Source organism: Haliaeetus albicilla, chromosome 10 (genome assembly GCF_947461875.1).
Source record: "Haliaeetus albicilla chromosome 10, bHalAlb1.1, whole genome shotgun sequence".
Classification (NCBI taxonomy): domain Eukaryota; kingdom Metazoa; phylum Chordata; class Aves; order Accipitriformes; family Accipitridae; genus Haliaeetus; species Haliaeetus albicilla.
In genome coordinates, this window is record NC_091492.1 from 39,216,398 (window position 1) to 39,232,038 (window position 15,641).

General features: G+C 40.4%; 1 protein-coding gene across 2 annotated transcripts in view; it reads right to left on the reverse strand.

Annotated features, from left to right (window-relative positions):
- Nucleotides 1-261: 261 nt before the first annotated feature.
- Nucleotides 262-15,641, reverse strand: part of BCR (BCR activator of RhoGEF and GTPase) — a 109,794-nt gene continuing 94,414 nt past the window's right edge. Inside the window, exons 17-24 of one of the 2 annotated variants that reach the window (XR_011326675.1) lie at nt 13,096-13,155; nt 12,845-12,954; nt 11,867-12,006; nt 10,238-10,372; nt 9,734-9,839; nt 8,528-8,690; nt 812-7,769; nt 262-766 (exon numbers count right to left, since the gene is read on the reverse strand). Coding sequence is in view for 1 of the 2 variants with exons in the window: in XM_069795149.1 (XP_069651250.1) it covers nt 7,680-7,769; nt 8,528-8,690; nt 9,734-9,839; nt 10,238-10,372; nt 11,867-12,006; nt 12,845-12,954; nt 13,096-13,155 (804 nt within the window). In the remaining variant the exon portion in view is untranslated. Of the gene's footprint in view, nt 7,770-8,527; nt 8,691-9,733; nt 9,840-10,237; nt 10,373-11,866; nt 12,007-12,844; nt 12,955-13,095; nt 13,156-15,641 lie in introns of both variants that reach the window. The other variant, XM_069795149.1, reaches the window with a different exon arrangement.

The window sequence follows — 15,641 nt, forward strand, 5'->3', positions numbered from 1 at the left end:
TTTGCCCAGCTACTTCTCTACCTTACATGTAAACTCCTTCCACGCATTATAGTTGTTTTAGTTCAATTCACCAATAACCCTGTACTAACCTCTAGATTTTAACTGATACAGCTTTTACGTTGTAACAGAAAATAGCTTTTATTTTGAAACACCAGTGTTAAATTCCATACCTCTAGCAAACTCAACTGAATGCAGTTCACACATTCAGTTTAATGTAGGCCCAGTTTTTAGTTAAATAAGACCAAAAGAACCTGACAAACGTAGATACAGGAGATTTTATTTAACATTGTGTACAAAGAAAGGCTACAAATGCCTTTTTTTTTCCCCCCACATACAGTTTTTAGATCCCTTTTTCATACCACTTTTCTCAGAAAATTAAAAAAAACCCACTATCCAGAATGACAATATTCCCCCCCCCCCCCTTTTTCCCTTTCCTTTTTCCCTCTCTTTGGACCTAAACTGAGAGATGTTTAGCAGTACAATTTCAACACCTTTCAGTATTAAACTATTAGGATTAGGTTTTCTTTCCCAAAAACAGAGCACTATGAGATACTGAAGCACTAGCAACAGCAGTATAAAATGTCAAAAACTGACTCTCTAACATGGTGTGTTAAAACAATGCCAACAATATTAACTCTGATGAAACCCAAAATTATCCAAACAATAACAAGTTGTTTGTCTTCTACACCTGATAATTTAGCACTAATTATATAATTTAATTGTATTTATATTTAAATAAATAGTCTTAACTCCTTTCCTTGGAATTCTTCATGGATTATAAATGCTTGTAATACTAGAGATAAGAACAAACTGCACAACTTACATAGGCAAGAGAAGGCTTAGTTGCTTGGTTTTTTTGATGGACAGACACAGAAACGACATTTCAAAGTGTCCTGCTGTGAGATAATTTTAAAATTCACTGTTTCATTGTGGTGCTTCTCCAACACAACAATTCCTTACCCTCTTTTTGCTGCCTTGGTTAGTACTGATACCCCATCTCTTGAAACATCTGTCCCTGCATAGGTAAATTTTATCCAGGATTCCAAATATATTACCATTACTGAGTGGCTTCTGCAAGTTTTCATGTGTAACTGTGAAGCCCAAACCACGATTTCTCTTAGGCTGTGAGAAGCAGTAAAGAAGGGATTAGAAGAGGCTGTTGTGAAGAAATGTCCTTTTGCTATGGCAGCTTTTACATTATATTTGAAACAGTTTTTAGATATGGATCAGTTTTCAGCTGACTATTTGTATAATACCTGGCGTTAGTGTAGTCCCAGTTTCTCCCAAAATGGGACTAAAATGGAGGAAATTTGAGCTACTGTATGTAGATTGGCATTTGATCATTCAATTAGGCACAATAAGCAGGAACCGGACGAGTCTCTTCCCGTAACTGCCTTCCGGACCTCGCTCAGGGGAGAAGTGAGCATCTAAGGACCGAGGCCATCTGCTCACTGGTGGGCTCTACCCGTTGTGCTCCTCGTTGGGGGGCAGCTGCAGAAAGCTGCTGTCTTCCCCTTCCAAGCAGGAAGCTGTTTTGTACACAAGCCTGCCCTTCCGTACATCCACAGGGATATAACACGGCCTTGTCATACAAATCACTCTGCAGATCAGAGAAATGGTTCATCTGCAGAATGTTTTGGGTTCTCAGAAGATCCTACCACCAGGGAAAAAAAGACTGCAACAGTTACACAAACAAAAGCTCTAGTGGAAAATAAAAAATGTTTTCTCCATTCTGATGAACCATTTTTGACAAGAGCATTTGAACATGACTGCAATTAGGACAAAGCAGTAGAGCAAACACTTCTGCTAGGCTCAGGGTCTCTGTAATCATATTAATTCCCAAATGGGCTTGAACAGGTGTAAATAACAGAATCTTACTTAACGCGTAAAACAGGGCTACACAAGCCCAGAGCTTTAGCAGTACCTGGTCCATTCTGCACCAGAATACTGGAGATATTTTAGTTATCTCCAGGGATAGCTCTGCTACAAACTGAACCTCCCGGTGTGGTTGTTTCTACAGTGCAGAATGATGTGAAGTGGTTTCTGTTGGAAAAGGGGGGGGGTCTTTCTTACTGCAAGATGGAATGATGGAAGTAAATGACATGGAAAATATTCACGTGGTTCACCTGCATGTTTTTACAATGGTCTCCAGCAACTCCACTATACGACGGTAACACAAAGAGACTCAACAGTGGAGGCAAACTAGGTCATATAATAATTTTCTAATCCTTGGCAACAGCATTTAAGTATTTGCTTGACCTGGAAGGCCTAAATCTTTAGACCTTCTAAAAAGGTCATGGAAGGAGAAGCATCAAGATAACATGTACACTCAAGTTTGCTTTGGTCCTAACTGTTTCAACCATTTCATCATTATAGCACATTGTGGCATTTTATCCTTGCAGCCCTGAAACAGACTTTTAGCTTAAACAGCAGTCCAACTTTCTGGTTCTGCTGGCTTTTTTCCTTCTTTGTGGTGGCATTTCACCTACAGCAATATACAGACTCTATTGCTCCTCCCTATCTATTGCCGCAGGGGGTAGAGAGCAAGTGATAAGCTTTGCTTTCTTATAACTGAACTGTAAATTTTCAGTGGCAAGAAAGAGGGGTTGCAGCACATCAGAACTGGGAAGCTACAGTAGCTAAATTCCTGGCGTTCCTGTATTAATGTCCGTTCACTGGCAAGACAGTCTTTGCTCACGGTGATCTAGGGCATAAGCCTTCTTCTGGAACCTGAAGTGAGAACGTCTTCCTAGTTCCAGATGATGTGATCTGAGTGATTCCTAACTATGCTTCTCTTTTCCATTTGTGTTACTTTTATTGCCTAAAACCTTCTTAAGGAATAATCATTAACTGTAAGTGCTTCCATTAGAGCTTCTGTTGATTTTAAGGGCAATCCATGTATTTAATTCTATTCAGTGAGAAAATTCATAGAATACATATGAACATTCATTTCATTCTAGTTCAGAATGGAGAACTGCTAATACTAATGTAAGGCTCCAGTATCTCAGCTGCACATACCTTATGTTAAAGGAAGTGAATGGTATCAGATTTAGTTTTCTGGTAACAGTACTATGACAAAGTTAGCAAAAGTTTACAAAGAAAAACATACCTGGACTACAACTTTAAGAGGGCATAAACAACTGACTTGCTAACTACACCAAGACTTTGATTAACTTGATTGTATCCAATTAGGAATTGCCCTTCCAGATTCTTCTTCTTCAAGGAACAGAAGCAAATCCTTTAAATCTAGCATGAATGTATTGGTCTTCTGTTTTTACAAGTCCCTGTCTTCTTGAATTAAAGTAAAAAGAGAAAGGGTAGGGTTTTTTTTCTTAAAACATTTCCCATTTCTTACTAAAATTTCCATAATAAGAATGCCACATCTGATAATGTTATCCTAGTAGATGATCAAGCACCGAAACAAAAGAATTAACCAGTGAGTAATCAGAGAGGGTTGGGTTTTTGCCATCAGATTTTAAACATTTTTAAAAGCCATGTTGGTCAATTTACATTTTATACATACTTGAAAGAATGGCACATTAAGATAGATAAACACATTGTGATGCCTTCCAGTGTTACAAAGGTGACAAACAAATCTGGAGATCCACGTATGCTTTAAAGAACAGTACATTTGCTTAAATAAACTCGTAGAAAACTAACATAAACAACGGTAAAACAGATTTTTAAACAGGTAAAATGAATAAACTGTAAAAATACTGCATCTCCCATAAACATACTCTGTGGTTCCACCACCTTGTGGCCAACAAAAAAAGTTGCAGTTTTGCTTCATAGGGTGCATGCTGATTGCCTTGTATTAGCAACTGACGGTCAGAATCGAGGCAGGCAGTGAGCATCAGCAAATACAGTCAACACACTGCTGCGTTTTGCCCCTAGCTGATACATTGAAAAATAGCAGCATTAAAATACAGCCTGAAATAGCTTAGCTACTACCTCAACTTGTTAAAATTGTGCAAGAATAAAGAACAACAGCAGCATTTTAATGGATGTGTTTCAATTTGGTTTCAGACGCTCCCCTCCCATACAAAGCACGCACAAACACAAAGCTGAAAGTGATCTAGTAACTGTCATTTCTTGTCCATCCTTGAAAACTTTTCCCATGGTTTGCTTTACTTAACTTTTAAAAATTTTACTTAAAACCCTATTGAGTGTTAAAAAAAATCCACGAGAATTTGAAAATAGTTTCTAAATGCCAGGAAACTGATGCTTATTCCTCTCCTTAAACTGGAGATACACAGACTATCCCAATCACCTGAATGTCTTTAGTTGAAAGTTTTAAAGTTTCAGATTCCTGTTACTGAAAGCTGTATTTTTAGGAAGGTCTCTCCAATACACTAGAAACTGAAAGAGAATAAACTCCCAGTGCACACATAAAGAGTAATTTTTTGCTAGTTTGCTCTTATGTTGTTTATATTGTACCTTTTTAATATAGAAAATGGAAGAGTTAGGTTTTTCTGACACAACTCGCAAGGGAATATATAAGAGCAGAAATCAGAAGGCCTTCTCTAAAGCCAAGTTTTGCAATTCCCTTTTTGTTTAAGTATGATAAGGCTTATTAAAAAAATAACAAAGTAAACACCCCCCCCCCCCCCCCCAAAAAAAAAAACCAAAACAAAAAACACCAAACCCAACCAACATCCCTGGGAAAAGAACATAAAAGCCTTTTGGAAATACTTAATTTCTGAAAACATAAGACTATCTGAAAAAACTCAATTGCGAAATTAAATGAAATTCAAGAAATCAATTCTCATATTTCAAATCAGTCCATGATTTCATCATTAGCAATAAGATGCACTATCTTTTCCAGCCCAAAATTACCAGCTTTGGGGAAAACATATCCATACTTAAGAGAAATAATTAATGGGTTAAGTTAAATTAACTTTTTTTCCCTGATCCACATGCCTGCATGTTAGATAATGTTACATTAGAACTGAGCATTGTAATGAGAGACTAAAAGCAACAACCTGTAACAGTAACCAAAGCAAAAGCAATTTTCTCATGGTTACACACTATAGATCAGTAATTTAATATTAAAATTAACTTCCTATATAAATAAAAATAAAAAAGTTGGGCAAAAGTAAATTGGCACAGTCATTATGGTATTGCTTTCCAGTTTCAACACTGCAAAGAGCAGCCACAGATTCCAAACACCAAAAGGAAAAGGCTATCACCCAACTACCTGGTGTAGTTTGGTTGGGTTTTTTTTCCTTTTAAATGAAGTCATCAGCAGTGCTACTGCCTCAGATATATCAAACAACAGCTTGGAATGGGTAGGTGTGCAGCTTGCAGTAAAAGGATTGCTATAGAACCACCATGTAAAAATGAGAACAAATACATAAAAACAAAACCAGAGAGTGTGGTTTACTGGTCTGCATGACATTTCTTACGTCAATGTTTTTCAGGATTGTGACTAATTTTCTACCTTCAAAAAGGCCAAAAATTAAAAAAAAAAAATTAAAAAAATTTTAAAAAAATCAAAATCTCAAGCCTTCAAGTTTCCTTGCCTTCATTCCCTCCCTCCCCCAAAAAAGCACCTCCTACTATAAACACTTCTTCTGTTTTATGGGTTCAGAAGTTGGAATGTAGTGGAAATACATACAAGAGAGAAGGAATTTCTAGTTGTACATTACATTACAAAGAGGTTTGCTCTCAGACCTAAGGAGGGAGGGATACTAAGCAATATTAAATTCCTATAAGAATCGTTACAAAGCATGCAAAATATTGATATACTCACAAAATCGAAATTTATATTTGTTCCTTTTTGATTTTGCAACTTCACAGTACAATAATTTCTAATATTATGCAGCAGTCAGAATTACAGTGACTACAAAATCATTTCCCTTTAATTTTTTTCTTTCCATTTGTTTGAAAGACTCCTTTGTTTTGTGGTTTTTTTGAGAGGTTGCACATCACCCATCAGAAAATGTGAAATTCAGCATAACAGGGGTTGCTTTCTTTGTCGTATTTCCCCTCAAATGATGTTGACAATCTACCAATCTTTCAAAATCTGTCCCTCCCTCCCCTTCTCATGCCGATTCCTTCCCTTGTCTTCAAGCTGTACTTTTCTTCTCGCCAGGATGATGATGGACGGATGCCACTAAATGGATGCTGCGTAACTGGGTAGGAAGTAAAGAGGGCTGGAGTAGCTTATGAAAATGGAATCGCTCCCACCCCCCAAGATGTTTGGCACAACTGCTTCGTAGCCAGAATGTTTTGCTCTGGATACCAGCAATTAGATTATGCTTTCAATTCCCTAGACAAATACTGCTGCCCTTTATGCCTATGTAACCCCTGTGGCTTTAACTGATTTCGGCAGGGAAACACAAAGTTCGTATTTGGCTAGAGCTTTTGTACTGCTGCATGTAGTTCCATAGAAATTTCCTCACTGCTCTTATTTAAAACAGAGTTGGAATTTCTGGAGAACACACAATGCATGCTACTTGCTAGATTGTCCATTAAGTATATTCTGACACGTTTTATCAAAGTATTTGTATCTATCACAAAAAGACTTGTAGAAGCAATGTACAAAGCTTCCAAAAATTCAAGTATCAAAAAAAAGAGGTTCTGATAAAAGTTTGGAGTAAGCAGCCAGCCAAACTGATAGCCATTGTTTTGGGGTTTTTTTTGTCCACAAATGCTTTAATTATTTTTGCAGTGATAACATCTTTTCTTTGGAGTGTTCGGAATTAACAGTCTTCCCAATTAATTTTCATTAAGTTTGGTGGTGTCTAAGGAATTCAGCAATTCTGCCTGGATAATATTGCCCCTGCTTTTATATGCAAACAAACAACAGAATCACAAACAGAATCACTGACTCATCCTCCCTGCCTCTCTTTAATTTGCTATATTTATTTATAGTGTAACATCATTGGGTCTGGCTCCTTTAACCCAAAAAAAACCCATCAGAAGTGCAACATAGGCAAGAGCAGGGCATCTCCTTCCCTACAGCTGTATAAACATTTTCAAGGGAAGGGTTGGGCGAGACAAAAAAAACCAACCAACCAAACAAACAAAAAAACAAACAACAAACCTCACCCCCCCCCAAAACCCAACAGTCCTAGTTGTACGCAAAACTGTTTCATTTCTTTAGAACCCTGTTCAAATCAAGACTTGAATTTCTGAGGAGGGAATCTTAGATACCAGACCCTTCCCTTCTCCTCTCCTCTGGCAAAGCAATGCTATTTTTGTGGCCTAGAACAGTACTTTAAAAACAGCAGTTATTAAAGACACAGTTGTGATATATCCTTCAACACCCCCTCACCCAAAAAGGGGTATCCTATCAAGTGGTCCAGTAGAAATCTTGAAGTTTCTTTATGATAAATTAAATCCATAAAATGAGGAATACCTTCTGTCACATTCCCAACAAGAATAACAGCCACACTCTGTGGTGCATTTGTTCAAGTGTCTATTGCTCCTTCTAGTGGAGATTCTGCACAGCTCCATCTCCAGTTCAGTTCTGGTCCTGCCAATCAAGAGTAGAGATTTTTCTCCTTTCTCTTCAGCTTGTCTCTGGTTAACAAACAGCAGAAGCACTGAGGGCCATAATTCCCCAGGATAGGAACAGGCCAGTCATGTCTGAAGAAACGCCAGTCATCTTTTTCTCAGGTGCGGCATATTTATGCAAAGAGCAGGTTTTTGTGTCCTGTTGGTATCACAGGCACCTACACCTCTGTGGAAAAGAGAATGCTTTGCCTCTTGCTGTCTGGGGTAGGGATAGTCTCTAGCTGCAGGAAGTACAGAAGAACTTGAACCTGGAAAGAGAAAGAAAGAGGTAATAATACAGCTCTGATAACTCATTCTCATCCTGGCTATTTGAGAGTTGGCAGACATGCCTACAGCTCTCTCCACAGGAACATCTTGCAGTTATGTATTTGTTTTAATACAGTGTATAATATCAGCAGAAATATTAAAACTTCCATTGCTTCAGAGACACTCTTTTCAGCTTCCAGGGTATAACAATGGTGTTGGTGTTCCACTGCACTGAAAAAATCTGATCTATAATTTGCCAATACTCAATCAAGAACATACAGAACAGCCTGACGAGCTGACAGCCTCTATGTTTGATTTCTCTGCACAGCCTTCAAAAGGCAGCAGTGGCCAAAGAAATCTGAATTTAGCAAAGAATTTTGCTGTGCATCAGTGAAGGTGGTTTAAGTGTTGAGGAGCATTGCAGAAAAACAGACAGTCCTTTTATCCTGGGCTAGCAATATGGGCTGTGAGACAGCTCTCAAAAAAAAAAATCTTACTATGCACAAACACAAAACATACAGGATACGTGCATAATGACATTTTTTCAGGAAAGGCTGTATTAGTACAGATGCAAACTGAACTGCCTGAAGAAACACAATTCTACAAACAGTCTAAAATGCCTGTGTAAGGGTAAGAGTTGTTTATGTTTCTCAAAAAAACTGTCATGAAAACACAGGATGGCTGAACCAGGCCTTGCTAGAGGACTGCAGTTTCCCAGATACTGTCGTCACAAGATTCAATAGCACATTTAGGATTTTACCTGGGACATGACTTCTAGTGACCAACTATCAGTCATTGTGATTGGCTGGGTTGGGTTAGCAGGGATTTTACTGTCCTTCTCTGAAGGTCTGAGGAGTGTTGGTCCAAAGACAGTTGCAAGATTGTGCAGGGACATCTTGTTAACGCTTTCCCTCTCAGCAACCCTGGGAGAAGAAACAACGAACAAGGCAGATTTTTATAAATATCTGGATTTGGAAGCGTCCTTAAGTAAGAAACCATGTTTATTCCTTTTGTAAAAAGTTTTAGATACATTCAGTCAACCACTCTCTCCATATGTGCCTAAATGAACTTTATATATAAGCAAATACCTTGATGTGACACAACCACAGTCTCCAGGCACTCTACAGACACGGCTTAAACTTGGGAAAGGGACTGCTGCTTACTGTCTGCACAGGCAGAATTGGGACAGAAATAAAAGAATGTTTTTCATCCCAGTTTTATAAATGAGAAACTGAGGCACAAAGGTTAAAAAATTTACCCAAGGGCAGAAAAGTCTGCAGCAGAAACACAAGTAAAACCCAGATTTCCTGGATTTTAATCCAGAACTTCAGTCAGAAGATTATCTTTCATCTCTCCAGTGACAGTCTCTGGTATGTACAAAATATGTAAAATAACACATTGTGCATGTACTAAGCAAGCTTTTTGTATTAATATCAAAGGCATGGAAATACTTTTTCACAGTTACAACCATATTACAAAGACATAGACAAGATCAGAAAGACTAGTCTAAGCAAGGAACTGACAACTCCAGTTAGCAAAAGTCCTGGAATTTTAAAAAATATATCATGTTAGATTGCAGACACCTTTTGAGACAGGGCTCACAAGTCCTTAAACATGGCCAAAGCTTCATTATTTATACTGAAACCTTTTCTGGTCTTTGTATCCAGATGCAGGTGCAGTTTTGCAGTAATAGTGCAGCAGGAATATGCATTTGCACTAGATAAGCCCTGAGACTTTTGTTACCCCTTTCCTCCCGTTCTTATCCTTTCAGTATGAGTGGGAATGGAATTCAGGATTTAGTGCCTCACTAAGTGAGTATGAGATAGCTATCTGATGAGCATTCACAGCAAGTCAGCAAATGCTTCTTCATTTGTGTGATTCAACACAAATTCAAGGAAAAGGCTCCTCTTTTCAAAATAATGATGTTTTACACATTAAATATGTGTCTAAAGAATCCACACGTTACCTTTTTAAATGGTCCAAAAGGAAAAGGAATGTCACAAGGTTGGGTTCTGGAAGCGATAACAATAGATTCAACATACAGCTCTCCTTTGCAACAGGATCTGAAAGTGCTACAAGACAGAAAATAACATCACCACAGGCAGTGAATGAGAATTTGACTGACTGCATAATTTCTCAAACCAACAAATACAGATGGTCCTGAATAGACTGTAATTACATCATAGATTGGAAGGTCAGAGTTGCACATCAATACCCCACAGGATCTCTTTCCTTTATTTCACAGACGCATAGAGAATCCTTTTCTCTCAAGCAGTTCAAGTGCTTTTGGACTTTCAGCCATTATGATTTTTTTTCCCTGCATCAAGATAAGACAAGGTATATCCTTCACCTCCCTAACAGCTTGTTCCAGGCTTCTGTCCAACACTATAAATTGTATTTTGTATTGCTTTAGGAGCAGCCTCCTACAGAAGGGTTTCAGTTATCAAGGGTTATTTCTGCTACCACTTACCAATGCCCTCAGCAAAGTTGGGGTACAGTTCGTCCGTAAAGAGGGGTTCAGGCAGTTCCCGGAAGTACAGTTTCAAGGTGCCTGCAATAGCATTAACATCCATCTCGCTCATCATCACTGACACGTCTTTGTTATCTGAAAGAGGGAAGAGGGGAAGCAGGGTAAAGAAGCTGCTGGCCTTGCATTCGTTCTTTTTCTTGCTTTGGCTCTCTTTGTTTATCCTTTGTCTTTGCCCAAATAGCTGAGAGTTTTCCTGTTTACATTTCTCCAGATTAAATGAGCTACCTTCTGACAACTGAGAAGTGCTGCACAAATGACTGCAAACGCTTTATAGCTTTACATCAAGTAGAGGGAACCTCGCATTACCCAGGGTTAGTGATGCTGTGCCAGCAACCTCAGCCTGATCTGGAATAAGACCTGCTTGACTGTATTTACATGCAATTCAACTTTTGTTAGTGACAACAGTTGTTATTCCAATTCCCGGCCTCTAACAACTTAGAATAAGAGACTCTGAGGCTAACTCCCCACTGAGTGCAGCTAAAGTACACAGGCAATTCAGGGCTCACATTTCAGTTTTGTTACTATTAAGAACAACAAAACCACCCCCTTTCCCTGAAACAGGCCAACCAGCAGAGCCAGCACTGGTCTCATGAAGCTTAGTGTAGAACAACATTTAATATAAATCAAAAAAGTTGTTTTTCAAAATGTGAAATACCCTTACTTGCACTAGTGACGATTCATAAGTCAATGTGTTTGGTAGCTTAGGGGGATTGAAAAAAAAAAACACAAGAAGGAACGAATTTCACAAAATAATTGAAGATAAAGTGCAGGGAGGGTGAATTTGGGCACCTGGCACAGGCCTCGTGACTGCTTGCATCAAAAGAGAGCTCGAGTGTGGCTTGAGCGGTCCTTGGACTGTCATGTGGATGCTGGAAGTAGGGCAGAATTTCACTTTTTGTACCTCAGCAATTTGGAGGTGTTTTATCTGCCTGATCTTGGATACCTTTTGGGACGTATGTGCCATTCTTTTAAATGCAGCACCAGTAAGGAGCCCCTGTCTGCCCAAGATCAAAGAAAGCTTTACAAACGTTGGTCAAAATTGTCTAATTTTACCATCTGCACACATCAATCTAGACATAGATTTAAGAAGAGAACTCAGGAGCCCTGACCACACAACTTCAGTTTTGTAAACACTCTTCCTAGTCAATCTTAGAGAATTTTTTTTGCTGGCTTCCTTTCACAAAACATTCTCAATTTCAAGGACTTCTATTAATTTGGAAACCTCCCAACAGTGAGGAGATTATGGCTTCTGATTGCCCTGAGGAAGGTGTCTGTCATTTACAAAGATTTGGCAAGGCTGGCAAACCCACCATTTCATGTTTGCTGGGAACAATAACAAATGCATTATTTGGTATAAGGATCCATCCCATTGTATGTCTTGGGTTATATCTGTAGCTAAAGAATATTAATAAAACATGCAGCAAGGGTTAAAATGATTCTCCTTGTGTGAGAATCTCTACCTCTTAATGCTTCTTGGGGAACATAAGATTAAAAATAGCACAGCCACCTGACAGGGAATTCACCCAGGTTCTCACAGTGCAAAGGAAAACATCAGACACAAATACTTACTGACATCAAAGGCAGCTTTCAAAGCCTGGATATCGGTTGCAACCCCAGAGACGCGGTAGATGCCCACCTCCTCCATTCCACGCCGCTCTATCTCCTCCACACACTGGCGCACTATGTAAGGCACCTTCGACCTCTCTCTCCTTAAGAAAGCCAGATAGAAGAGCTCAGTGCAGCCCATGTTCTCAATGCTTGTTAGCCCAGCCAGCTAGGCTGGCTAAAATCACCCCACTATTTTGCTGTGCAAGCCTCTTCTGGAAAATTTGGGTGGGAGAAAGTCTGAGCAGGCAATCAAGACTGAGCTGAAAAACTCCTTTTAAAACTGGAGAGGGCTTTCTGACTCTCTCAGCCTGGCTTTGGCTGTTCTGCAGCTGCCCTGAGCACTTGAGCTTCTGGCTGGGTCCCAGTGCCCATGGAGTCTGTGACTCCGAGCAGCTAACCAGAGGATTCCCAAACAGACCTTGGATACATAGCAACACTGTTGCTTTCCAATTAATGCAATTCCATAGGGAGGAAATACCACACTTCCCAAACTCTGTAACAGAACAAACAGGTTTCTTCTGGCAAACGATTCATGACAAAAGATCAGGGGTTAAAATAATACAACAGGATCCAAGGAACTTGAACATTTCCGATTATGGAAAGGAAACATCACTGTTCAGTGGCTCTGGAAATTTGTGACCAAGTCAGCTAACTACAGAGTGAAGGGGCAAGGGGTATTTCTGGAACTCAGAAAAGGGATATGCTGTAAGTAAACACTCTGGGTTTCAAAGCCTGTGTGCACACTGCTTTTCTCCCCTGAAAAAAATGAAGCTCAGACAATGTACAGCATCTCCTTTCTGCAGCCACAGCCATCTACACTACTATCCAAGTGAAGCAGGCTGGACTGACAAATCCCTCAGTGGGGTAAAGACAGGTGCAACCCACTGGCCAGTTGGCTTTCTAAAAAACAATAGGGAGAAACGTGACCCATCAGCTCACTTGGTGACAATAGCGATCTTGACCCCAAAAACCCCAGTCTGTTTCCGGGACGGCATCCTTTTCAGGCTAAACTCCCGACTGGTAAACTTCACCGACAGCTTCACTTCAACCTGAAGAAAAGAGAACAGCTGTTACTTTTCACAAACATTTTCTTTTCTCCCTTTTTTTTTTCCTATGCTGCAATGAAGAGCAAACAAATAAAGCACGTAAGAGGTACAGAAGCAGTGCTAACTTCTGTTTTCCATACTTACTCCATTCATTGAGATGACTGTGCGCTGCCAATCTTTGTCCTGCAACGCCTGCGGGTCCAGCTGAAAAACATGGAAGTTACCCATGAGCTAGGAACAGACTTCAGAGAAATCATTTAGCCTGAAAGGCTTCTGTAAGTGAGCAGAGCACTACTACTTTCAACACGTTATTTATTTTCCATAGGAAAAGACACATTCCAAGGTTTCCCAAGTTTCAGGTAACAGGACACTCAGATACTGTGCGGTTCTCTTAAGCAGGACTGATGAGGACTCACACACATGGAAAATCCAGCAATGTGTGTGCAGTACCTGCTCAACAACAAAGGCAACATCAGCATGTAAAATCAATGTCTGAAAGCCAATAACCTCAGCTTTCATAGAAAGAGAGACTGCATTCATTGCTGTAGCAAAACAGGCACTTCAACAGACACCCAAATTTGCCCCATCCCACAGGGCTAGGAGTCAGAAAAGGGGAGGAGAGATTTCTGAAATAACTCTGATTTGAAATAGAGGAAACTGTCTCGCTCTGCAGTTTTCTAGAGACAGGTGAGGTTGGATGAGTGTGAAATTACTGCACTGAAATAAAAAGCCAGGCTAGAGAACTTCATAGCTCTTGGCTATGAAGCTAATAGCTTCCAAGAAGGACTATGTTCCACTGAATTCAAAAGACATAATGACCGCAATAGTGAGATCAAGGATCCATACAGAGACAAGTAACTTTAAACAAACCAAACCTCTGTCATGATCTGACAGGAGAAATGGAGAAAATTGGCCCAGAAATCATGGAAAGTTGTCCTACTTCAACCTGCCCATTCCTTTTCATTTCAACTTGAGCATGGAGGCAGGAAGAACACCTGGCCCTGCTATTGTAAGAATTCATTAAGCAGGAACGAGTTCTGAAGGAAAGCCCTGATCTCCTATTTTCAGCTTTGCTTGATCTCTTTTGAGTGGACAGTTGTGAGGCTGTGGAGCAGCTGACTCAAGTACTCAAACATCACCCAGCAATTCCAATACTGCCTGGGAGAGTCCAAACACGTCTGAACGGCTGAAGAGTGGCACTCAGCTCAAGCTAGACTGGCAAAAGAGAGAAAAGCGCTGTCTGCATAGGGACTTCTATCAGCAGTCGGAAGCAGCCAAAGCAAGCAGACTTCAGTGCCTCCTGAGATGGCTTTGTAACACTTGGCTCTTGAACACTGAGACACAGTAAGACCAGAAGGAGGCAACTGCTCTAGACTGCGTTTTGAGTTTACTGTCATCAGCAAACAAAAAGACTCAGTAACTAGAGCTGTTTCTGCAGCATAGCTCCTCCCTCTCGCAGAACCCCATACAAAAGCAGAGTTCTCTGACAGGCAGAGGTAAATGTTGAAACAATGGCAGCTGCAGTATATTCTGGGAGATCTCAGTTGCAATCATGCTCACATTCTCTGTCAAATCATCAACAAACTAGCCCAATGCTGCCAACAGCTACAGAGACAAGTCCCCCCATGCCCTTCCCCACTCCCCCAAAAAAGACAACCAGCAGAGAGAAAAATTTCTCCCTGTTTGCTCACACCACAGAGACCCCAAGAAGCAACAGACAAGCAAGTCAGGCCAACCTTATCTCTGCGCACTTTGTTACGGACGTGAGCCCACAGTGGGATGCTGCCAGCACACACATGCTTTCCTGTCGAATTGGACCGGTTCCTGTAGGTGCAACTCTGGCAGAAATTCCTGAAGACCCCTTGTAAGGAATAGTCAGTAACCAGTAGCTCCCACATTTTGGGACTGCACAAAGGTCCAGGAGGCCAATGGGCAGCAGTGCTTAGCTTCAATGCTTCAGCAAACCCAAATAACAGACCGCTTGCCAAGAGGGTTTGCTTATAACTCTGGTGGAACAGACCGCCCCCGCCTGTGTGGCTGGCCAAGGTCCCTACAAGTTGGCCAGAATCTAGGCTGTTCTTCCCTGAATTTCCGTGCTGGAAGTTTGGTTTCTTTCAACAACTGCATTCTTTCCCAGAATCAAGAGGAAACCATTACCGAAGTGTCTGGTTTCCTATGAAAGACAACCATGCTCAGTTTTTCTGAAAGCTTGATCTCCAGCTGCCTAAATAGTCACCTCATTGAGCTGCCAAAATGGCCCTGCTGATAGACACAGCCACAGCTGATCCTCTAGCTTGGAAGCAGTTTTCCATATGCTTTTAGAGTGGAGTCACTGAGAGCGTACTTTTAATAGCAGGGAGAGACTGCTTAAGACTGAAGGGGAAAGAGGGTTTTGAATATTTGCCAAAAAAGTTAAAGGAAGAGTCCAGCAGGGTCCAGTTACAGTTTATTTAAGCTAACAGGTATTACTGGTTATGTCTCAGTGATGACCAGGGAACTCCTACCACTGCACAAAACAAAAGCAAGTAAATAGCTGTTAAAAAGTATGAGCCAAAGAAAGTCCTACTCTGTCTCAAGAGTGAATACCATATGGCTGCAAAGGACTAGCAAAAGCAGCGTGCTGGAGCTGAGATCTCACAGAGACTCTTCCTTGCTGGGTACTACTGGAACTGAGCAAGGGCTGCAAGTGT